Source organism: Chiloscyllium plagiosum, unplaced genomic scaffold (assembly GCF_037043375.1).
Source record: "Chiloscyllium plagiosum isolate Xiang-an unplaced genomic scaffold, Cpla_swu_hap1 HiC_scaffold_27, whole genome shotgun sequence".
Lineage (NCBI taxonomy): Eukaryota > Metazoa > Chordata > Chondrichthyes > Orectolobiformes > Hemiscylliidae > Chiloscyllium > Chiloscyllium plagiosum.
The window spans coordinates 77434177-77457291 of record NW_028270165.1 but is presented as its reverse complement, the minus strand read 5'-3'; the positions used below and the strand labels follow the sequence as shown (position 1 = coordinate 77457291).

The following is a 23115-nucleotide window of genomic DNA, read 5'->3' as shown; positions in this document are numbered from 1 at the left end:
AAAAGAGATTAGTTAAAAACTGATAGTAAGGCAGTTATGACCTGTAAAAAGAGCAGGAGTTAACATTTTATTTCATAATCTGTAAAATCCTTAACCTTAAAAGAAATCATGTTAAAATTTCTATAATAGAAATCAGATTCAAAACAGTCCCGGATCTCAAGCTCCAGGGAACATTCAATCACCAACAAACAAATGTGCATTCAGACTGAATCACAAAGGGTTAAACTTTCTACTAGCTGTACAGCTCTTCTCACACTCTCTCACTCTCACTCTCACACTCACACTCACACTCATACTCACCTACCGTGTCTCACAGACACTGAGTTTCCCGCAACGACTCCTCTAGCTTTTGAATATTTTTCTGGATGTTTGGCCATAAGTTAGTTACAAAGTGCACCCTCAGTAGCCCTTCAGCTACTAGTCCTTCTGACACGAAGCATAATCTGATTTCTCCTGACTGTAAGGCTGTTTTTCATTGGCATTTCATCATTTTTGTATCCTTTCCTCGCATCCGAGGATTGTACTTCCAGTCTCGTAACATTTTTCCTAAAGGGCTGTCCGCTGGAATCCCTTTAGTTTCTTCTACTACACTTAAATCACTATTATTATTTCACATTTCAATACTCGGCCATTTCTTTATGTAATTTAATTAACCTTACTGAGGTTCAGTGTCACCACCTTCAGTACCCACTTCAGGGTCCTGACCTTCGCGTGGGGGATTTCCCCTCTTAACAACCCAATCTAAAGCTGGGTGGTTGAATCAGGTAGACACCTCACTCTTCAAATTAAGGTATTTAATTTGATGTGTTGCCAATTCCCCGTACTTCTCGTACGTGCCCGACCACCTAAGGTCATGTACCCTCTGCAGCCCTTCAATAGCCTTCTGATATGGGTTGTTTTTCCATTGACCCGCAGCCCTTCAGTAGCCTTCTGACACGGGCTGTTTTTCCATGGACATACGCTTAATTTAATATCAACGATTCCCCATGCATTCTGTATGTCCCGACCACCTAAGGTTGTCCCGACCACCAAGGTAATACTTAAAGGTCTCTTTTCATACCTTGGTCTGTGCACAAGAGTTACCTAGTCGAATTCGCGCGTCCTTATCCCGCGGCAATACCCAGTCGCCTCCCCAACCGAACTTCCTGCTGCGTATCAGCGCGCCCTGTTCTGCGGCAATACCTGGTAACCAGTACCGTTGCCAACCCCGGTCGCTTACCCGACCCAACTTCCCGCCGCGTGTTTGTGCACCCTGTCCTGCAGCAATTCCCCGGATATATCCACCTGGCAACCGTGACAACTGCTACCTACCTTGGTTGATTGGGTTCGCCTAACCCTGGTTCCCTGGATCCCCGGATATATCCAACTGGCACCGGATACGTGGACACATCCACCTGGCAGCAAATACCGCTGCCAACCCCGGTCTCCGGTTACCCAGATATATCCAACTGGCAGCAAATAACGCTACCTACCCCAGTCGCCGGCAACGTGGACACACCCGGACGTATCCACCTGGCAGCAACTACCGCTACCAACCCCGGTTGACCAGAACTCCGGTTCCCCAGATCCCCGGATATATCCATCTGGCAGCAACTACCGTTGCCAGCCACCTAGATACATCCACCTAGCAACAGTATCAATGGCTACCCACCCTGGCTGACTGGATTAGCCTATTCCAGTCACCAGTACCCCGGTTCCCCAGATGCCTGGATATATCCGAAAGACAGCAAATACCGCTGCCTACCCCGGTCGCCCGGATAAATCTTTTAAGACCTTTCTTACCCGGGTCTTGTGTACACAAGAGTCACCCAACTGGACCCGTTGGGTCTCAACCCGCCTTGTTTCCAGGGTCTCTCAGTCCGGATCACACTCGCCCAAAGCCGCTGCGGCAAAGAGGGAAACTAAAGACCGCCAAAATCAGCGAGGTGCACCTTCTTCGTTTTCCCAACAATTGCCGAGCGACCGGAGCATGGGATCCCGGATAAGCCCCCAAATCTGTTAGAAACAAAATCAATAAAATTTAGGCGAGACCACCAAAACTGGAAACAAGAACATTTATTACGAACGTGCAAGCATGGGCCTCAATTGCATAAGCAAATGAAGCAAATTAGAACTTAGGTTAGTGTCCAGTTATACCCTTTGAGCTGAGTGTGATCATCTCTCCAGACTCCTAATTACCCAATCTCTCTTACTATTTCACCTCTACCCATCTATGTTCCACGCCCATTGCCCCTTTCTTTCCAAGTTGGCAATTTCTCCCTTGCACGTGCTGTCAGAAGGCTAAACTCTTATCTCTATGTTCCCCTTTGTAACATCTTTCAATATGCATAGGTCCATTCCATTCTTGTACATCTTAACAATGTATCTTTTTCGTGCTACGCTTATATGTTTCAGAAATCTTAGCTTTTTGCTGAAACTGTTGTTTTAAACATTATGGTAAAAGGAATTATTTTCTTTCATAAATCTACATTAAAGTTAGTACTTAATTATCCATAATTATGCACTGAAAAGTAGAGATACTCTTCCCTAAATACCTGCAGGGTTAATAGTTCTCTTGCTTGTACCCCTTTTCTGTATGCTTTTTCTATATCTGCAAAAACAACACTTTTACCCCATTTCTAACAAGATGAAACTATCACCCTGCATTTCCCATGGCTAATGGCTAATAACCCTGCATTTCCCATGGCTAATGCACCTAAACTGCACCTCCCTGAACACTATGGGCAATTTATCATGGCCAAACCACATCAAGATCACTCAGCAATGTAGTGATGTGAAAAATAAACATCAACGAACGATACAAAGGGACAAGGAAGTAAATGTACCAGCAATCAAATCTGGATTCTGTAGATGACAATAATTGAAACTAAAGACTGTGTCTGAATGTGTGCTGCATTGTAACAAAAGTGAATGAATTGCTGCACACATTGAAGAGAATAATTGAGCTGAGATTCCTTCCAAAGGCACTACTTCAGGATGCCAAGGATTGCATCCTGAATATAAGAGGGTATTTTGCATTCAAGTTGAATGGGAAGCTAGGTAATGGTAGAGGGTTGGCACTGCTAATCAAAGCGCTGATCACAGGGTAGCCTGGTGTCAGCTCGGATTTCAGGTCCTGATTTCCCTGTCCTCTGTTGATCTCCCTATTCCTACAGTGACATGTCATCTGCTCTCTGCTCTGCTAGAATTCTGATGAAACTTTGACCCCCCCTTTTACATCTTCAATAAAACGTTCAGTCAATCAAGACCCAGCCCACAATCTCAAAGTCTATCAACCATTCAGACAGAGAGTGTCATCACAGCGGTGAATAAAACAAGAAAAGGGAACCAAATGAGAAATAAATACATAGTTGGTGCTCGTGGTTAATGTTTGTTCATTAGCAAGTTAATCAGAAATATGATTCTCTCAGGATTCTTATCATGCCCTGCTTTAGGAATTCTCTGCCCCTTACATCTATTAGTACTCAGCTACGATTTATAACAATATTTTCATCAACAGAAATAAAGCATTTGTTATCAAATAGACATAGAGATACACATCATGGAAATACACTTCTTCCTTTTATGCGCACACACACACATATTTGCAAATACATTCTATTTTGCTCTAAAAATGCACAATCTTCAGGCAGTCAATGCATGTAATATTTTGTAAATTCCACTTCAGAAATAGAACCAGTCTGCCTCTAAATTGGGATATAGACCAACTTTGAACTCACACCTTTAATGCATTGTCTGAGCTGACAAGTTACCTTTTGTTATAAAATCTTGTTATCTCAGAAAGGAGACTTGTATGAAGTTCTGGGGTTTATCTATTTAATGATACCTGCAACCCAGTCTAAAAGATCAAAGACTTTACAATTCTAGATTGTTCAATGTACCATTTCAGTGGCATGATACTGTAATGCTTTGCTATAAATGCTGTCTTATGATCTTATAATCCACAACCACCTGATGAAGGACCAGCGCTCCAAAAGCTAGTGCTTCCAAATAAATTTGTTGGACTATAAACTGATGTTGTGATTTTTTTTTTAAACTTTGCCCAGATTAGGGTGGATTGGCCATGCTAAATTACCCATAGTGCCCAGGGCTGTGCAGGTTAGGGTGGATTGGCCATGCTAAATTACCCATAGTGCCCAGGGCTGTGCAGGTGAGGTGCATTATTCCAAGTGAAATACCCTCCTTCTGGGCAACTTGTCATCTTGGGAGGGAGAGAGAGGAGAGATCTGTTCACTTGTAGCAACTGGAGTGAATCCAGGGAGGAAGCAGACTCTACAAACTCAGGTATGTGTCTTAATTACCTGGGTGAGGAGGAACAGAAGGATAGAGATTGGGAAGGGGGGGTGGGGATTCTGTTTTTATTTTTTTAAATGCACTTGATTCCCACAAATAAATGCAACAGGTACAAGTACAGCCCATTAATATTCTTCATTGGAGTTTGAAAGCGGCTGCAACGGTTTTGCATCCTCTGTTCTTCCTCAGCCTTGGCTCCAGCACATTTGGCTTCCATCCCCCATCCCCACTCCCGCCCCAAAGTTGATACTTCCAAGCTGACCCTCGAATGTTCGGTTTGTCCCTCCATTCTTTCCCGCTTGTCTGTTGTGGGTTTCGAAAATTTTCCCAATCCTCTGATTAAGTATAGGATTTTGAAGTTTATGTTGTGGCTGTACAGCAGATTGGTTTACGCCTCTTTTGGAATATTGTGTGCAATTCTGGCCTCTAACCTATCAGAAGGATGTTGTGAAACTTGAAAGGGTTCAGAAAAGATTGACAAGGATGTTTCCAGGGTTTGAGATGAATAAGCTGGGACTCTTTTCCCAAACGTGCAGGAGGCTGAGGGGTGACCTGAGAGATGTTTATAAACTCATGGAAGCTATAGGGTAAATAGCCAAGGTCTTTTCCCTGGGATGGGGGAGTCCAGAGCTAAAGGGCAATAAGTTTAGGGTGAAGGGGAAAGAGATTTAAAAGGTACTGAAAGGGCAACCTTTTCATTCAGAGGGTGGTGTGTGTAAGGAATGAGCTGCCAGAGGAAGTGGTGGATGCTGGTACAATTATGACATTTAAAAGACATCTATACGAGTAGGAAGGGTTCAGAGAGATATAGACCAAGTGCTGGCAAATGGGAATAGATTAGGGTAGGATATCTGGTTGGCATTGGACCGAAGGGTCTGTTTCTGCGCTGTATATCTCTATGATCCTGGTTTGCCACTAGCGTTTGCTACGGCTGTATGTTCGGTTTCTGTCTGGTGTCGATGTCAATGCCTTGATGTCTCATATCCTCCCTGAGGTCACATTAACCATTTTGTGATTTCTCAAGAAACTGCACTGCAGGTTCATCTTGAATTGACTCACTTTGTTCTTTTGCTTCCCAAAATCAGACCTGCTCACTCTCAGCAGTATCCCAATGTCATGAAAGATATTAATTTTCAAGTGGAGTTATGCAAAATTCAGAGATGTCCGTCTTGATGTTTTTGTTTTTTTGCCCCTATAATATCCTGAAGCAGCACCTTCAGGAGAATTAGTTTGAGTGGAGTGAGAACAGAAGGGGAGAGAGTGGGATGGTGCTTTCAGTTTAATGGAATAACAAGAAAAGAATGATCTGCAGAAAGTAGATTTGCTTGTTCTGAATTTCTACCCTGGGCCAACAGTGATGACTATTGTAATCTTTTTTCCAGAGTATTTGAAGATCTGAAGACGGAAGTTTCAAAGTCAACAGGTTAAGGGCTTATGCCTAAAACATCGTCTCTCCTGCTCCTCGGATGCTGCCTGACCTATGTTTTTCCAGTGCTGCAGTTTTCGATTCTGACTCTCCATCCTCTGCAGTCCTCAATTTCACATCAATGAAAGCAGCAAAGCTTTTTGATTCCTATTTCAATACGTTTTCAGCATCAGTGGGACTGGATGAGAAACCCGACTGTTGCAGTGCACTGAGTGTGGAGTCTGAAACAGTTACACGGCCTGGAAAGAGGAATTCACGGCGGGGAGTGCCTGTATATACATTAGTGTATGGCTGAAGCTTCAGCCATGGAGAAACCCGAGGAATCTCATCCAGTGGAGAAACCGTGGAAGTGTGGCGACTGCGGGAAAGGCTTCCGTGTCCCGTCTGCCCTGGAGACACATCGGCGCAGTCACACCGGGGAGAGGCCGTTCTCCTGCCCCGAGTGCGGGAAGGCCTTCAGCGATTTCTCTGCCTTGCTGATGCACCGGTGGGGCCACACGGGTGAGAGGCCCTTCAGCTGCCCTGAGTGCGGGAAGGCTTTCAGCAAATCCTACTCCCTGCTGAGGCACCAGTGGGTCCACACCGGCAAGAGGCCCTTCAGCTGCCCCACGTGTGGAAAGGCCTTCAGCGATTCCTCTGCCCTGCTGAACCACCGGAGAGTTCACACTGGGGAGAGGCCCTTCAGCTGCCTCGAGTGTAGGAAGGGTTTCACTCGCTACTCCCACCTTGTATCCCACCAGCGGGTGCATAGTGGCGAGAAGCCCTTCCACTGCCCCGAGTGCGGGAAGACTTTCAGTAATTCCTCCAACCTGCTGACCCACCGGCGGGTCCACACCGGCGAGAGACCCTTCAGATGCCCTGAGTGTGGGAAGGGCTTTACGTGCTCCTCTGACCTGCTGAAGCACCGGCGGGTCCACACTGGGGAGAGGCCCTTCAGCTGCCCCGAGTGTGAGAAGGGCTTTACCCAGTCCTCTGACCTTCTGGCCCACCTGCGAGTCCACACTGGGGAGAGGCCATTTGCCTGCCCCGAGTGCATGCGGAGGTTCACATTGTCCAGCAACTTGCGGAAGCACCAGCGCAGGCACCAGCATTCTCAACAATCTGATTCCCCCGGTGACACTGCTGTGGGTCACCCCCAGGACTGAACCTCCTGCCTGTTCTGACAGTGTGCACGGTGGGAGAGTTGGTGGGCTCTTTTTGTTTTCTGCTGGAAATTCCCCCACTGCAAACCCCAACCTCAGCTCAGTGGCCACCAGGACCTGGGTTCGATTCCACCCTCAGCAACTGTCTGTGTGGAGTTTGCATGTTCTTCATCCACGCCTGTGAGAGTTTCCTCCGGGTGCTCCAGTTTCCTCCCACAGTCCAAAAATGTGCAGGTTAGGTGAATTAGCCATGCTAAATTGCCCGTAGTGTTAGGTGTAGGGGAATGGGTCTGGGTGGGTTGCGCTTCAGCGGGTCGGTGTGGACTTGTTGGGCCGAAGGGCCTGTTTCCACACTGTAAGTAATCTAATCTAATCTAATCTAATCATGTTCCCACTGAAACAATCCACATAAACCTAAGACCGCAAGACTATCAGAGCAGAAGTTAGGCCGTTCGGCCCATGAAGTCTGCTCTGCCATTCGTTAGCAACAAAAAAAAACTGCGGATGCTGGGAGAACACAGCAAGCCAGGCAGCACCAAGTGGGGGAGAAGTCAGTGGTTTGGGAATTGCCTGAAACGTTGACTTCTCCATCAGAAACGATTTACCAGGATGTTGCTGGGGGTTGGAGGATTTGAACTGCAAGGTGAGACTGAATAGTCTGGGACAGTTTTCCCTGGATCATTGGAGGCGGAGGGGTGACCTTTATAGAGGTTTATAAAATCATGAGAGACATGTATAGGGTATATAAACAGGGTCTTTGCCCTGGAGGTGGATGAGTCCAGAACAAAAGGGCATAGGTTTAGGGTGAAAGGGGAAGGATTTAAAAGGGACCTAAGAGGCAACTTGTTCACAAAGGGTGGTGCATGTATGGAATGAGCTGCCAGAGGAAGTGGTGGAGGCTGGTACAATTATAACATTTAAAAGACATCTGGATGGGGACAGGAATGGGAAGGGTTCAGAGGGATCTCGGCCAAGTGCTGGCAAATGGGTCTAGATTAATTTAGGATGGTCAGCATGGATGAGTTGGACCGAAGGGTCTGTTTCCGTGCTGTACATCTCTGATTACCGATCCTGATGTATTTTTAAAATTGAGTCCAAGTAACTTTAAATAGTTCAACCTTCTTGAGCTCACTTCCTGAAAGGTTTCAAATTAATCCCTCTGAGCGATACTGTTTAAATTTGCTATGTTGGACCTTCTATCCCATCAAGTTTAACACAAACCCAAAGTTGAAGACATCAGAAGTCACACAACATCAGGTTACAGTCCAACAGGTTTATTTGAAATTCCAAGCTTTAGGAGCATTGCTCCTTCATCACTTCACCTGACAAAGGAGCAGTGCTCTGAAAGCTCGTGAGTTCAAGTAAACCTGTTGGACTCTAACCTGTATCAGAGTTGACAAATGAGATTGGTTTTATACAGCGTGATTTAGTGAGATGCTCTTAAGGAAACCCAAAACTGTCAGAGTGACAAAAAGACGTGAGCCATAGAGTCCTACAGCGTGGAGACAGGCCCTTTGGCCCAAACTAATCCAGGCCGATCAAAACTAACCCTGTTTCCCTGCACTTGACCCATATCCTTCTAAACCTTTCCTATCCATGTATTTGTCCAAATGCCTTTTAAATGTTGTTCATGTACTCGCCTCAACCACTTCCACTGGCAGCTCATTCCATATGCATACCAGCCTCTGTGCAAAAGAAGTTATCCCTCAGGTTCCCTTTTAATCTTTCCCCTTTAACCTTAAACTGATGCCCTCTAATCCTCGATTCCCCAACCGGAGAAAAAGACTGAGTGCATTCACCCAATCCATGACTATCATGATCTTATGAACTTCCATATGCCCCCACCCCCCCCCCCCCCCCCAGTCTCCTATGCTCTGAAGAAATGTATCTGAGTTTGTTTAGCCTCTCCTTATAACTCACTCTTGAGTCATAGAGTTAGCCAAAATTCAGAGATGTCAGTCTTGATGTTTGGACTGGAAGCCTCTTCCTTTCTCGAGTCAACTCTCCTGGAGAGAACTTGCTGACTGTCTGATCTACTGAACCTCACAGTATCTCACTGCCCTCAATTATCTGGAGGGGGTCCACCCACACATGTCTAAGGTGGTGCTTGAAACCTTTATCATCTCTTTGGGATGGATCCCCATTCATTCGATGCTACGGAGTTATACAGCCCGGAACCAGACCCTTCAGTCCAACCAGTCTATGATCCCCAACTACACTAGTGCCACCTGCCTGCCACAGGTGGCATCTGATAGTCATAGTCATAGAGATGCACAGCATGGAAACAGAAACTTCGGTCCAACTAGTCCATGCCGCCTAGTTTTCCTAACTTAATCTAGTGCCATTTGCCAGCACTTTGCCCATATCCCTCTAAACTCTTCCTATTTGTACACCGTCCAGATGTCGTTTACATGTTGTCATTGTACCAGCTTCCTCTGGCAGCTCATTCCATACACACATCATTCTCTGTGTGAAAAAGGTCCCTTTTAAATCTTTCCCCACCTACTTTAAACATATTCCCTCTAGTTGTAGACTCCCTCTCTCCATAGATCTCAAGGAATGCTAACCTTGCTAACTGGTCTCATAGAACATGGAACAATACAGCACAGAACAGGCCCTCCGGCCCACGATGTTGTGCCGAACATTTGTCCTAGCTTAAGCACCTATCCAATTGCTGCTTAAAGGTCACCAATGATGCTGACTCTGCTACTCCCACAGGCAGCGCATTCCATGCCCCCACCACTCTCTGGGTAAAGAACCTACCCCTGACATCCCCCGTATACCTTCCACCCTTCACCTTAAATTTATGTCCCCTTGTAACACTCTGTTGTACCCGGGGAAAAAGTCTCTGACTGTATACTCTATCTATTCCCCTGATCACCTTATAAACCTCTTATCAAGTCACCCCTCATCCTTCGCCGTTCCACTAAGAAAAGGCCTAGCATTCTCAACCTATCCTCGTACGACCTATTCTCCATTCCAGGCAATATCCTGGTAAATTTCCTCTGCACCCTCTCCAAAGCTTTCACAACTTACCTAAAATAAGGTCGACCAGGACTGCACACAGTACTCCAAATGTGTCCTTACCAAGGTCCTATACAGCTGCAACATCACTTCACGACTCTTGAATTCAATCCCTCTGCTAATGAACGCTAATACACCATAGGCCTTCTTACAAGCTCTATTCACCAGAGTGGCAACTTTCAAAGATCTATGAACATAGACCCCAAGATCCCTCTGCTCCTCACCTTACTAAGAACCCTACCGTTAACCCTGTATTCCGCATTCTTATTTGTCCTTCCAAAATGGACAACCTCACACTTGACAGGGTTGAACTCCATCTGACACTCCTCAGCCCAGCTCTGCATCATATCTAAGTCCCTTTGCAGCTGATAACAGCCCTCCTTACTATCCACAACTCCACCAATCTTCGTCTGCAAATTTACTGACCCACCCTTTGACTCCCTCTTCCAAGTCATTAATAAAAATTACAAACAGCAGAGGACCCAGAACTGATCCCTGCAGAACTCCACTTGTAACTGGGCTCCAGGCTGAATATTTACCATCTCCCACCACTCTCTGACTTTGACCGGTTAGCCAGTTCTCTATCCAACTGGCCAAACTTCCCACTATCCCATGCCTCCTGACTTTCCGCATAAGCCTACCATGGGGAACCTTATCAAACGCCTTACTAAAATCCATGTACACTACATCCACTGCTCTACCCTCATCCACATGCTTGGTCACCTCCTCAAAGAATTCAATAAGACTTGTAAGGCGAGACCTACCCCTCTCAAATCCGTGCTGCCTGACCCTAATCAAGCAGTGTCTTTCCAGATACTCATAAATCCTATCCCTCAGTACCCTTTCCATTACTTTGCCTACCACCGAAGTAAGACTAACTGGCCTGTAATTCCCGGGGTTATCCCTATTCCCTTTTTTGAACAGGGGCACAACATTCGCCACTCTCCAGTCCCCTGGCACCATCCCCATTGACAGTGAAGATGAAAAGATCATTGCCAACGGTTCTGCAATTTCCTCTCTTGCTTCCCACATAATCCTAGGATATATCCCGTCAGGCCCGGGGGACTTGTCTATCCTCAAGTTTTTCAAAATGTCCAACACATCTTCCTTCCTAACAAGTATCTCCTCTAGCTTACCAGTCCGTTTCATACACTCCTCTTCAACAATACGGTCCCTCTTATTTGTAAATACTGAAGAAATGTACTAATTCAAGACCTCTCCTATCTCTTCCGACTCAATACACAGTCTCCCACTACTGTCCTTGATCGGACCTACCCTCGTTCTCGTCATTCTCATGTTTCTCACATACGCATAAAAGGCTTTGGGGTTATCCTTGATCCTACTCGCCAAAGATTTTTCATGCCTTCTCTTAGCTCTCCTAATCCCTTTCTTTAGCTCCCTCCTGGCTATCCTGTATCCCTCCAACACTCTGTCTGAACCTTGTTTCCTCAACCTTATGTAAGCCGCCTCCTTCCTCTTTACAAGACATTCAACCTCCCTCGTCAACCAAGGTTTCCTCACACGACCATCTCTTTCCTGCCTGACAGGTACGTACATATCAAGGACATATCGTATCTGTTCCTTGAAAAAGTTCCACATTTCAACGACATCCTTCCCTGACAGCCTGTGCTCCCAATTTATGCTCCTCAGATCCTGTCTTGTAGCATCGTATCTACCCTTCCCCCAATTGTAAAACCTGCCCTGTTGCACGCACCTATCTCTCTCCATAACCAAGGTGAAAGTCACAGAATTGTGGTCACCATCACCAAAATGCTCACCCACTAACAAGCCCATCATTTGTCCCGGTTCATTACCAAGTACCAAATCGCCTATGCTAGAAAGAGACAACTACCATTGACCCTATCTATACCCCTCATGGTTTTATAAATTTCACCTCTGAGCGTCCTCTATTCCAGAGGAAAAACATCCCAGCCTATCCAGCCTTAATTCCAATTTGCAGTGATGATTTCAGCTGTTTCTGTGTGTCAATACAGTGCCTCTTAAGTTCACTGGTTTTTAAAACAAACGGCACCCCATTCATTTAAAATGTCTATTTTCCGCACAAAGTCAGTCCTGGTTGGGAAATAACCCAGTGGCATCTTATATTCCCATAGGCTGATTCTGACTAGGTTCGTAAGATCTGTTTTAAGATGTATGAGCAAAACTTCACAATAAAGGATTAATGCAGCCTTTACTCGTGACTCATTACTAAACACACTTACACATTTACAGATTTAACTGCGAGGCTTCTCCAAATGAATCTTTGACTGATAACTGAGTTTGTCAGGATTTTGAAAGTCATTGGTTCTATCGCAGCAAAGGGAAGGGCTCTTTCAGGCAGAACATGTCGTGCAGAAAATTCTCTCATGTCAGACAAACAAAGTTGACGTGTTTGTAACAAGTTGTGAAACTTGAAAGGGTTCAGAAAAGGTTTACCAAGGATTTTTCCAGGGTTGGAGCTTTTAGGAACTATTTTCCCTGGAGTTTCAGAGGCTGAGGGGTGACCTTATGGGGGTTTATAAAATCATGAGGAGCATGGATAGGGTAAATAGAAAAGTTTTTTTCCCCAGGGTAGGGGAGTCCAGAACTAGTAGGCATAGATTTAAGGTAAGGGGGGAAAAGTTTAAAAGGGACAGCTTTTTCAAACAGAGGTTGGTGTGTGTATGGAATGAGCTAGAGGAAGTGGTGGAGGATGGTACAATTACAGCTTTTAAAAGGCATCTAGCTGGGTATATGAGCCAAATTAGATTAGATTCTCTACAGTGTGGAAACAGGCCCTTTGGCTCAACAAGTCCACACCGACCCTATGAAGAGCAACCCACCCAGACCCATTTCTCTACATTTACCACAAACTAATGCACTTAACACTATGAGCAATTTAGCATAGCCAATTCACCTGACCTGCACATCTTTGGACGGTGAGAGGAAATCAGAGCATCTGGAGGAAACCCACGCAGACACTGGGAGAACGTGCAAACTCCACACAGACAGTTGCCCGAGATGGGAATTGAAAGCAGGTCCCTGGTGCTGTGAGGCAGCAGTGCTAACCACTGAGCCACTGTACAGCCCGTGCAAATGGAATGAGATTAATTTAGGATATCTGGTCAGCATAGACAAGTTGGACCAAAGGGTCTGTTTTCGGTGCTGTACATGCCTACGATGCTATAACAGGACAGATAAGACCCTCGATTCACACACAAAGAAACTGTCAGTAACGTTGGGTTTCAGTGTTCAGTTAAGGCAATGTGCTATTTTTAAAGACTTAGAGTCATAAGTGGCGGAAGCTGGTACAATTACATTTAAAAGGCATCTGGATGGATACATGAAGGGTTTGGAGTGATATGGGCCAGATGCTGGCAAATGGGACAAGATTATTTCAGGATATTCTGATTGGCATGGATGAGTTGGACCGAAAGGTCTGTTTCTGTGCTGTGCTGTAAGACTCTAAGTACACTCCACTCCTCACTCCTATGCCTGCTGATGTACTTTAGCTCCTGATCTGGCAAGCCTCAATTATAAAATTTATACTTAGTTTAAATATGGCCATCCTCTCTAACTCTGTGAGCGCAGTCTGCCTCACAACCCCTTGATCATTTCTGATTTCCTTCACTCATCAATCTATGGATTCCCCTCTCCTCTCCCCCACCATTAACACCATGACTCCCCCACTGAAAGTTCTCCACATTTACGTCCCTCCTGTGTTCAAACTACTCTGCACTTTGACCAAGTTTTTGGCCACACACTTTTGAACATCTTTGGGTTTACCATTGACCAAAAACTGACCCAATACACTGTAGCAATAAGAGCAGATCGGAGGCTAGGAATCCTGCCTCCTGAATGAATAGAAGGGACAACTCAGCTGACCAATAGTAAAGCAAGTGGGGCAGGGTGAGTGTGTGCGCTTTGAGCTTGAGCTGTTTCTTTAAAAAAAAAGCTACTTTTTTGTATGCCTTGTTGCTGGGGTGATCTGAAGCTGTAACAAAGTTGCGTCGCAATATAGGTTACCCGAACTTACCCCTGGGCTCAGACTCTCATTAAAATCTATGAGATCCCACAGGTTTTTGTTTTAAAGCTGCTCGTTTCTTTCAGCCTCCAGCACGAAGTTTCTAATATCATCCGTCAGAAGAAGCAGTGAACGAGTAGTTAGTATCTTTAGGAATTGTAACTTTTTCAGGAGTGCAAGTACTACATAATTTCATCGGCATTATAAAGTTCACTGGCAGCAGCGGGAGATGTGGGCTGTATTCATTAGGATCGATGTCGAGGAGCCAGTGTTGGACTGGGGTGGACAAAGTTAAAAATCACACAATACTCGGTTATAGTCCCACAGGTTTATTTGGAACCACTAGCTTTCGGAGAGCTGCTCCTTCATCGGGCAGCTGTAGAGCAGGATTATAAGACAGAATTTGTAGCAAAAGATCACAGTGTCATCTAACAGAAATGATATGTTGAACAAACCTAGATTGCTGTTAGGTCTTTTATCTTTTAGAATGGGTTGCACGTTTTCGGTTCATTAATATGTACATCCCAGAACTACTTTCAGGTCATATTCTCGAGATAATTTAACATTTTATTTAAAAATAAAACAGCTTCTCAGCTCAGGCAATGCATGAAAGATGTGAGGTTAGAGTCGGTCTGTATGCTAATCTTGAGTCAGACTGGTTCTATTTCCACAGTAGGAGTTTATAAAATTTTAAATGGATTTGGCATGGACGAGTTGCACTGAAGCGTATGTTTCCATGCTAAGCATCTCTATGACTTTATGACTGCCTGCAGATTGTGCGCTTTTTGAGTAAAATATCTCCAAATGCAAATTCACCCAATAGACTTGTGTGTGTGTGCATGAATGAGTGTGTGTGCATGTGCGCATGAATGTGTGTTTCCAAATGTGCACGCTTGGTAAAGTGTGTGCTTGATGGAGTATAAGCCTGTGAGAGGGTGTGGGTGTGAGTGTGGGGGTTTTGTGTGCGTGTGTGTCTGAGAGAGCATGTGTGGATAGCAGAGGGTCTAAGTGAGTGTGAGAGTATGTAAGAATGTACGTGTGAGAGGGAGTGTACAGTGTAGTGGGGTTACATGTCGTGTGACATGAACCCAAGGTCCCGGTTGAGGCCATCCTCATAGCCAAGTTCAGAACCTATCAGCCTCTGCTTGGCCATAAGAAATAAATAAGCAGTTACACGACACACATTGGAGAGGGCAGGAAATGACTTGTCTTTCAAAATGCAGAAGGTGGGAAGCTGTGGACACGTGCTGGAGGACCTTCATTCAGAGAAATGGAGCTGGAAGCCAAGCTGCAGACATGTTGGGGGGAAAGGGGGAAAGTTAACCAGACACTTTATTCCGGGAGATGGTATTCCCCTCTAGACCGACCCTTCTGATTGGGTCAGTGGACAGGATCAGGAGGATGTGAGTGTGGTCAGGCAGGTAAATAGGATCTGAGAGAGGGCTGCAGCAGGGAGGAACTGCCTCACAGCACCCAGATTCGATTACACCCTTGGACGACGTCTTTGGCACCTACTCCTCCTTGTGTCTGCATGGGTTACCTCTGGGTGCTCCGGTTTCCTCCCACAGTCCAAAGATCTGCAGTTTAGGATTGATCGACCATACTAAACTGTGCAGGGATGTGCAGGTTAGAGTGGGTTAGCCATGGCGAACTGCAGGGTAAATGGGTGGGTTTGGGTGGAATGCTGTTTGGAAGGTCGGTGTGAATTCGATAGGCTGAATGACCTGCAGGGATTATATGATTTGACTGCCTTAGCCACATGCATATTGAGAAATGACTGCTGTGGGAGGGTGGGTTCCAGTTCGTGGGACTGACACCCATCCTGGGGAAAGTGAGAATTGTACTGTCTCTACCCTCACCCATTGCTGCCCCCAGTCCATTATCTCTCCCCCCCCAACCTTCTGCCCCGTCCATTCTCTCTCCCCAGATTCTCCCACCCTTTACTCCCCCCACTTTCCCTTCTCTCCCCCACCCTCTGTCCCCATAGTTTTTCGATGCCCTGTCCATTCTCTCTTCCCTCACCCCCAAGATTTCTCACGCCTCAAGCCCTTCTCAGAAGAGCAAAAGAGAATGGTGTTGACTCTGCCTGGGAGATGCAGGTGCACAAGAAATGGCTGATCTTTAAAACTGAGAAAAGCTGAAATTATATTGTAATGGAAAATTATCCATTTACTGTGAAATTTAAAAGAGAATGCTTTTCTTCAGTTCAATGCTGTACTGAGCTTTGTAAACGATACTTTAATGAAGATTTGCCGTTAGCTTATCGCTGTTTGAATTCCGTAAACATTCGACTCGACCTTGCGATAGTCGAACTCAGCAAAAGCTGAAGAACTGTTATGTCTAAGACCAGGGGATGAGAGGATAACAACGTGAGCTCTCCCTTGACAGCATGATAAGAAACTCTATAAGGCAAGCATTTGAATGATGTTCTGGCCTCCTTACATTGAGGCATCTGGCTTAGTGTAACAAGTCAATCCTGCTGGATTAAGAATAAAACTCCTTTCTTTGCTCTTGCTAATAATTGAGTCAAGTTGATTTAATTTCCGCGACTGGGTGAGATTCTGAAGATTCCCAGGAGGCGCAGGCGCCAGCGCCTTGAAGGTCTTTCACTTCATCTCGAGCGCTGAATTGGCTCTTTTGCGTGAGAGGACTGAGAATCTGTGGATTGCCCCAGTGCTGGGGGTTCGAATCGAATAGGCTCGGGGTAAGAGTCGTGGCTTAAGTAATCCTACACAGAGACTCATTCTAAAAAAATAAATACAGAAGGAAAAGGGTTCAGTGAACTCTCGCGTGGTATTAGAGCCCCAGGGAAAGGGATTGCCGTCTCAAGAGTGTTTAGGAGACAGCAAGTTTAGGGGTGGTTTTAGACTTGGAACCACCACTGGCTGAGTTGGACTCGCCAAAGATGTACCGGGTATATGGTTTACGAAAACCAAGGCATTGAGGCGGATGCGCCCAATGCTAGAGGGGTCCTCAGGAAGTAAAAAGCAAGACAAAGGGAAAAGATAACTGTACCGAGAGAGAGAGAGAGAGAGAGAGAGAGTGTGTGTGAGAGAGAGAGAGTGCATGAGAGAGAGAGAGAGAGAGAGTGAGAGTGAGAGGGAGAGAGAGAGAGTGTGAGAGAGAGAGAGAGAGAGTGTATGAGAGAGAGAGAGAGAGAGAAAGTGCATGAGAGAGAGAGAGAGAGAGTGAGAGTGTGAGAGAGAGAGATTGTGTGAGAGAGAGAGAGTGTGAGAGAGAGAGAGTGTGAGAGAGAGAGAGTGTGTGGGAGAAAGAGTGTGAGAGAGAGTGTGTGGGAGAAAGAGTGTGAGAGAGAGAGTGTGAGAGAGAGAGTGTGTGAGAGAGAGTGTGAGAGAGAGAGTGTGAGAGAGAGAGTGAGTGTGTGAGAGAGTGAGAGGGAGAGAGAGTGAGAGGGAGAGAGAGAGAGAGTGTGTGAGAGAGAGTGTGTGAGAGAGAGTGTGTGAGAGAGAGAGTGTGTGAGAGAGAGAGAGTGTGTGTGTGAGAGAGAGTGTGTGTGTGAGAGAGAGTGTGTGTGTGAGAGAGAGAGAGAGTGTGAGAGAGAGAGAGTGTGAGAGAGTGAGAGAGAGAGAGTGTGAGAGAGAGAGAATGTGAGAGAGAGAGAGAGAGAGTGTGAGAGAGTGAGAGAGAGAGAGAGAGTGAGAGAGACTTTTCCAGTTACACTAAAAATGGGCTCCGGCAAGAGCAAACAAAGGGAGAGTCCACACAGGACTTGGAATGGCCAACCAAAAATACACATACATGCTAAATAATTACGGCCTAGAGTCTGTAAAGCAGTTAGAATTGAGGATCAAGGAATGTGGTTTTCCGGAGGGAGCAAATTTTAGTAAAAGACAGCTGGAAATATTGAGGTCAAGGTTGGAGGAGAGAGAGGAGAAAAGGAAGGGAATAATATAACCCGTGAATTGGAGTGCTTATTACATGTGGAAGGCTAAGGCTGATATCGGAGAAAGGAAATCTCAAGTAAAGGATAGATCAAATACCAAACACCAGCGCACATGCAGACGCGCGTGGAAAACAACCTAACAAAGCTGTACAGTGTCTTAAGTCTGTTTCAGATCCTGACCTTGATGACTGCCCTCTGAGACCTACAGCCCCACTATGAGATCCGCCTGGCGAAAGTTCCATGTCAGCGGCCATTGCCTCAGGGTCTGCTGGATCACTGATAGCAAACAACTGATACCAGCAAACAACTGAAGCAAGAACCCAAAAGAAGGACAACCACTCCAAGACGGAAAGGCATCCAAGGCCTGTTTGCGATCACCCCCCGACGGATGATGAGTCAGGCAGTGAGGGTACTAGCACATGATCATCTAACCAGGTAGTTCTGCAAGCCCCAATGGTTGCAGTTGCAGGTCCAGAAGGGTATCCAGTGTTGGTCCAATGGCCATGGACCATGAAGGATCTGGAAAGCGCCTATGGGCAGATGCCTGACACACGCGAGGTTGGAGGTAATAAGGTTGCCGAAGAAATGACAAAGTTCTGTACTGAGTTCCGTCCCATGTCACATGAGATGATCCTGGGACGAAAACTAGGTGCTGACATCACCAAAATCAAGTATACCTGGCCAGCTGCAAACATCCATGCCAGAGTAGCCGACCCACAACCGGAGCAGAACGGAGACTTTAATGCTTTTGTTGCAGCACTGGCAACCGCCTGTAGGGAGGCACTCCCATTGCAAATGGACATGACCAAAATAGCAATGTATAAACCACGGGAAGGTAAGACCATGTCCCGGTACTTTACACGCCTCACTGAAGTCCATAATGCCCATAGTGGACTGAGACCACCTGACAAAATAACGGCGGCCGAGATCACGGCGTGTTCCTCAGGCATACCTGAGGAACAGATTCATCAATGGAATGAAGGACGAAACAGCAAAAAAGGTAAAAGACACATGTATTACCTGGGACACGGGAAAGCTGAATTTGATAGAACAACATGCGATACATGCTGAAAAATTGCTTACCCAAGAGAAGGATAAGCGGAAACCAAGGATAGAACAGCAAGCACATAAAGCTCAGCTTACTATGATGCAAATGGTCACCCAGCCATTGGAGGGAGGTGGTGCAGGAAGAGAAAGATGCAGAGGTGGAGGTCGCAGAAGAGGAAGAGGTCGTGGAAGAGGCATGGGCAGAGGTAGATCTGGCGGGTGCTTTGTTTGCGGAGGCTGAGTGACAGGGTGACTGACAGGGGAAGGCTGAGGTGGAGGTGGGCAGCCCACAAGGTACAGGCAATGCAAGGGCAGACTCAGCAGCAAGAACGGCAACCCACCAGCCGCCAAGTGAGCAGATTGACATGTTTATGACAAAACTTTGTACCCCAACAGCAGATGTACGGGAGTTACAGTCACAGGCCACACCAGAAGAAAAGCAATCAAGTGAAAGCAGCACTACCCCAACCAGCTGAAGGGAAGCTGCACGAGCTAGATCCTGGAGACTGGATAGTGGTGAAAGACTTCAGGAGGAAAAACTGGAAGGCGAAGAGGTGGCTGGGACCGTTTCAAGTGCTCCTTGCAACAAAGACAGCAGTTAAGATCGCAGAAAGAGCCACATGGTCACATGCGAGCCATTGCAAGCGTATAGCTGGGCCTGAGGAGACATCGGACAGCACCTGAAGTGCAAGTAGTGATTAGAAGCCTCATACAAATAATGGGGCTGCCCCAGCTCACACTTTTAGCAAGTGCCCTAGTAGGACTATTCGTAAGGGCAGGGGATGCAGCCGCAGATAGTAATCTTAACTGAGGGAACTAAGGGGACCTTCACATGCGACCCATGGCCGTTTAAAAACCAGGACCACTCGATTACTTACAGTGTGGAAACAGGCCCTTCGGCCCAACAAGTCCACACCGACCCGCCGAAGCGCAACCCACTCAGACCCATTCACCTACATTTACCCCTTCACCTAACACTATGGGCAATTTAGTATGGCCAATTCATCTAACCTGCACATTTTTGGACTGTTTGAGGAAACCGGAGCACCCGGAGGAAACCCATGCAAACACGGGGAGAATGTTCAAACTCCACACAGTCAGTCGACTGAGGTGGGAATTGAACCCGGGTCTCTGGCGCGGTGGGGCCTCAGTGCTAACAACTGTGCCACCGTGCCGTCCACTATAAATGGGATAATAAATATTTATGCAGGGATCCTTGCGGTGCCGGTGACTGGCACTTAGTAGTAGCCACCACAGCCAAAGGGACACCTGACACGGGAAATAGATATTCTATGATCAAGGTAGGAGGTGCCAGGGCATGGGTGGTAATATCCAAGACTCAGAAGAGCGATGAGGGAGTGTGGTAGTGTGGAATAGATAGACCCTTCTCAGAGATCTATAGACAGGTGAATATAGTGGTACAGTGCGCCCCACCCCGAGATGCAGTGCAAAAGGTCCTACAGAAAACAGTAGCACCAGGGCATGTCAACCAACCAAACCAGATCATGGACATAACCCCAAGAAGGGCAGAGGGCATTAATGTCATGCCCAGACCCAGAGGGAGTTGACTGGATAGCAAGTCTAACTCGGTCGTAGAATTGACCGTGCAGGAGCTAAATGGCGTAAATGCGACGCCAGTAGGTTGGGAAGTGCAAAGGGCCATTGCTAGATGTGAAGGGAACAGAGCATGTGCTTTGGCCCTAATAAATACCGGAGATTAGACGGTGGCCACCCTTGTTGGATATGCTTGCACACAGCCTAACGGTGAACTGCCGAACAAATTACAGAGAGCCTGGGGAGAAATGCTAGCTGTCTCCTTCTGCAGGCAGCAACCACCCTGACCCTGACAGGGGGAGCAATTAGGGAAAATCTTGCACAACCACCCGAACTCAAGGCTAACTGCAGTCCCAAGGCTGACACGCTCCCGACCACAGCTTTCCATAAAGTGGAAGGCAGAGGAGAAACGTGTATTTGCACCAATCAGGGAAGACTCCACTTGGGGATCTCCCAGTGCACGACAACGCTGTACTTGAACAATGATTCTTGCTCAGCAACTTATGCAAATGGTACGACCATAAACATTGCTTGTCCCTTTATCAATAATTAGACCATGATGGCGGGTATAATATGGGCCTGTGGAGTGAAAGGATACCACCACCTTCCCCTGGGATGGAAAGGGTGCTGCGATACTGTCCACTGGCACAACATGTTCACCCCGAGAACCGGTAACAGACGCACCCGAAGGGACGTCCCACGGCATTGGAAAGGGTACACACTCACAGACCCCTGTACTACACCAGGAGCGAACATTGGGCGGTCCATCCTTTTGGGAGCAGGGACAACAGTGACAATAAACAAGATTAATGGCCTTACATATAGTATATTAGTGTTAGCAAATGAGACGGAGGAAGGCCTCGACTCATTAACACTGAGTTAACGGCAGTTAGGGAAGCAGTGATACAAAATCGATTAATACTAGACATATTGACGGCCGAGAGAGGGGGCTTCTGCAAAGTGTTAGATACCTCATGCTGTTTTAATATTTCTGATGAGTCCCAGAATATCACTAGTGTAATAAATCATATGAAGGTAGCGATACAACCGCCTGCCCCAGCAGATGATTCTTGCTTCTGATGGTTCACCTCCCTTTGGGGAGGATGGGGGTATTGGATCTTACATGGGCTACTAGTTGTAGGACTGGTCCTGCTCAGTGTTGTGTATAGGACCCTGCTTGTGTACCTGCCTACGCTGCTTGCTTATGAGTGCAGTAGGGTGCCAAATGGTAAAATTATCAGTGGCCCCACGGCAGGAAGATCCGATTGCGTGGACCCCACCCTACCATGGCGTTGACGTGTGAACATGGGCTGTGTACAGGGCACACCAGAATAAGTGATGATACCACCACAAAGCTGTGTTTCGGGTAGGTGGTTTCTGAGGAAAGGCCTGGTGTTTCCTAAACATTTTCTGATGTACAGCTATTCTGGCTCTGTATTTTTTTGTTGTTGCTGCAGTTGTCCTTGTTGTCATAAAATGACAACAGGGAAATTGAATCCTTGTTACAGCCTTAACTCAGAGGAAATATTGCCTCACTCAGCAATTTCAACCTAATCGCTGTATCCAAGTAAGTTTTTCCCCACTAATTTGATGGGGGTGGGGGGGGGGGGGGGGGGGGGTGAGGGGAAATGCAGTCAAGTGTCAACTACACTGATGTGGGTCTGGAATCATCTTTCCCGCAATGGCAGTTTCCTTCCCTAAAAAGGACATGAGTGAATCACATGGGTTTTTCTCCCTACAAAAATGGTCTCATCATTAGATTCTGAACTCCAGATTCCTGACCAAATTCCAATTCTGCCATCTGTCACAGTGGGATTCGAGCGTGGAAGTCCCCAGAACTGGGTTGATAGTCCAGTCGATATTGGCACTTGGCCGTTGCTCCTTCAATTCCCCCTGTGATGGCAAGTGAACTCACTGGTGCTTCTGTAGGTGGGAGAAGTGGGTGAATCCCTTCCCATACTGAGAGCAGGTGAACGGCCTCTCCCCAGTGTGGACCAGTTGGTGGGTTAGGAATGCAGATGACACCTCACTCTGTGGGAACAGGGAGATCAGAGGACAGAGAAATCAGGACCTGTATTCAAGTTGACACCATACTACCATGATATCAGTGCTTGAAGGAGCAGTGTCACTTTTGTTGTAATGCAGCATTCAGTTTTTAGTTACAATTTTTGTGATCTTTTGAATCCAGCATTGATTGCTGGTTGATTTATTCTCCGTATGCCTTTCTATCATTCTCTGATGTTCATTTTCCACATCACAACATTGCTCACCTGCCTTGATTTGGATTGGTCATGCTAAATTGCCCATTGTGTCCAGAGATGTGTAGGTCAGGTGGGTTAGCCGATGGGAAATACAGGGTTATATATTAGTAGTAATTGAAGAAGGAGAAGGCCAATTGGCCCATCGAGCCTGCTCCGCCATTCATTAAGATCGTGGCTAATCTAGCCATCGTTTCAGCTCCTCCTACCTACATTACCCCAACTACCTTTAATTCCGCTACCATGCAAGTACCTACACAACTGTCTTGAATATTCTTAACGAAGCTGCCTCTCCTGCTTCCTTGGGCAGAGAATTCAACAGATTCACTGCTCTCCGGGAAAAGCAGTTCCTCCTCATCTTTGTGCTAAATCTACTCCCCCTAATCTTGAGGCCATGTCCCCTCGTCCTAGTCTCACTCACCAGCAGAAACAACTCGGTAGGTTGGGGGATGTGTGCTGGTGGC

At 46.5% G+C, this 23115-nt stretch overlaps 1 protein-coding gene across 1 annotated transcript in view; it reads left to right on the top strand.

The window, feature by feature from the left end:
- Positions 1 to 23115, top strand: part of LOC122543524 (uncharacterized) — a 94888-nt gene that overhangs the window by 16244 nt on the left and 55529 nt on the right. The window contains exon 2 of the mRNA XM_087974978.1: positions 5676 to 6800. Within this exon, the coding sequence (XP_087831104.1) occupies positions 6007 to 6800 (794 nt within the window). The 5' untranslated portion in view covers positions 5676 to 6006. The remainder of the gene's footprint in view (positions 1 to 5675; positions 6801 to 23115) is intronic.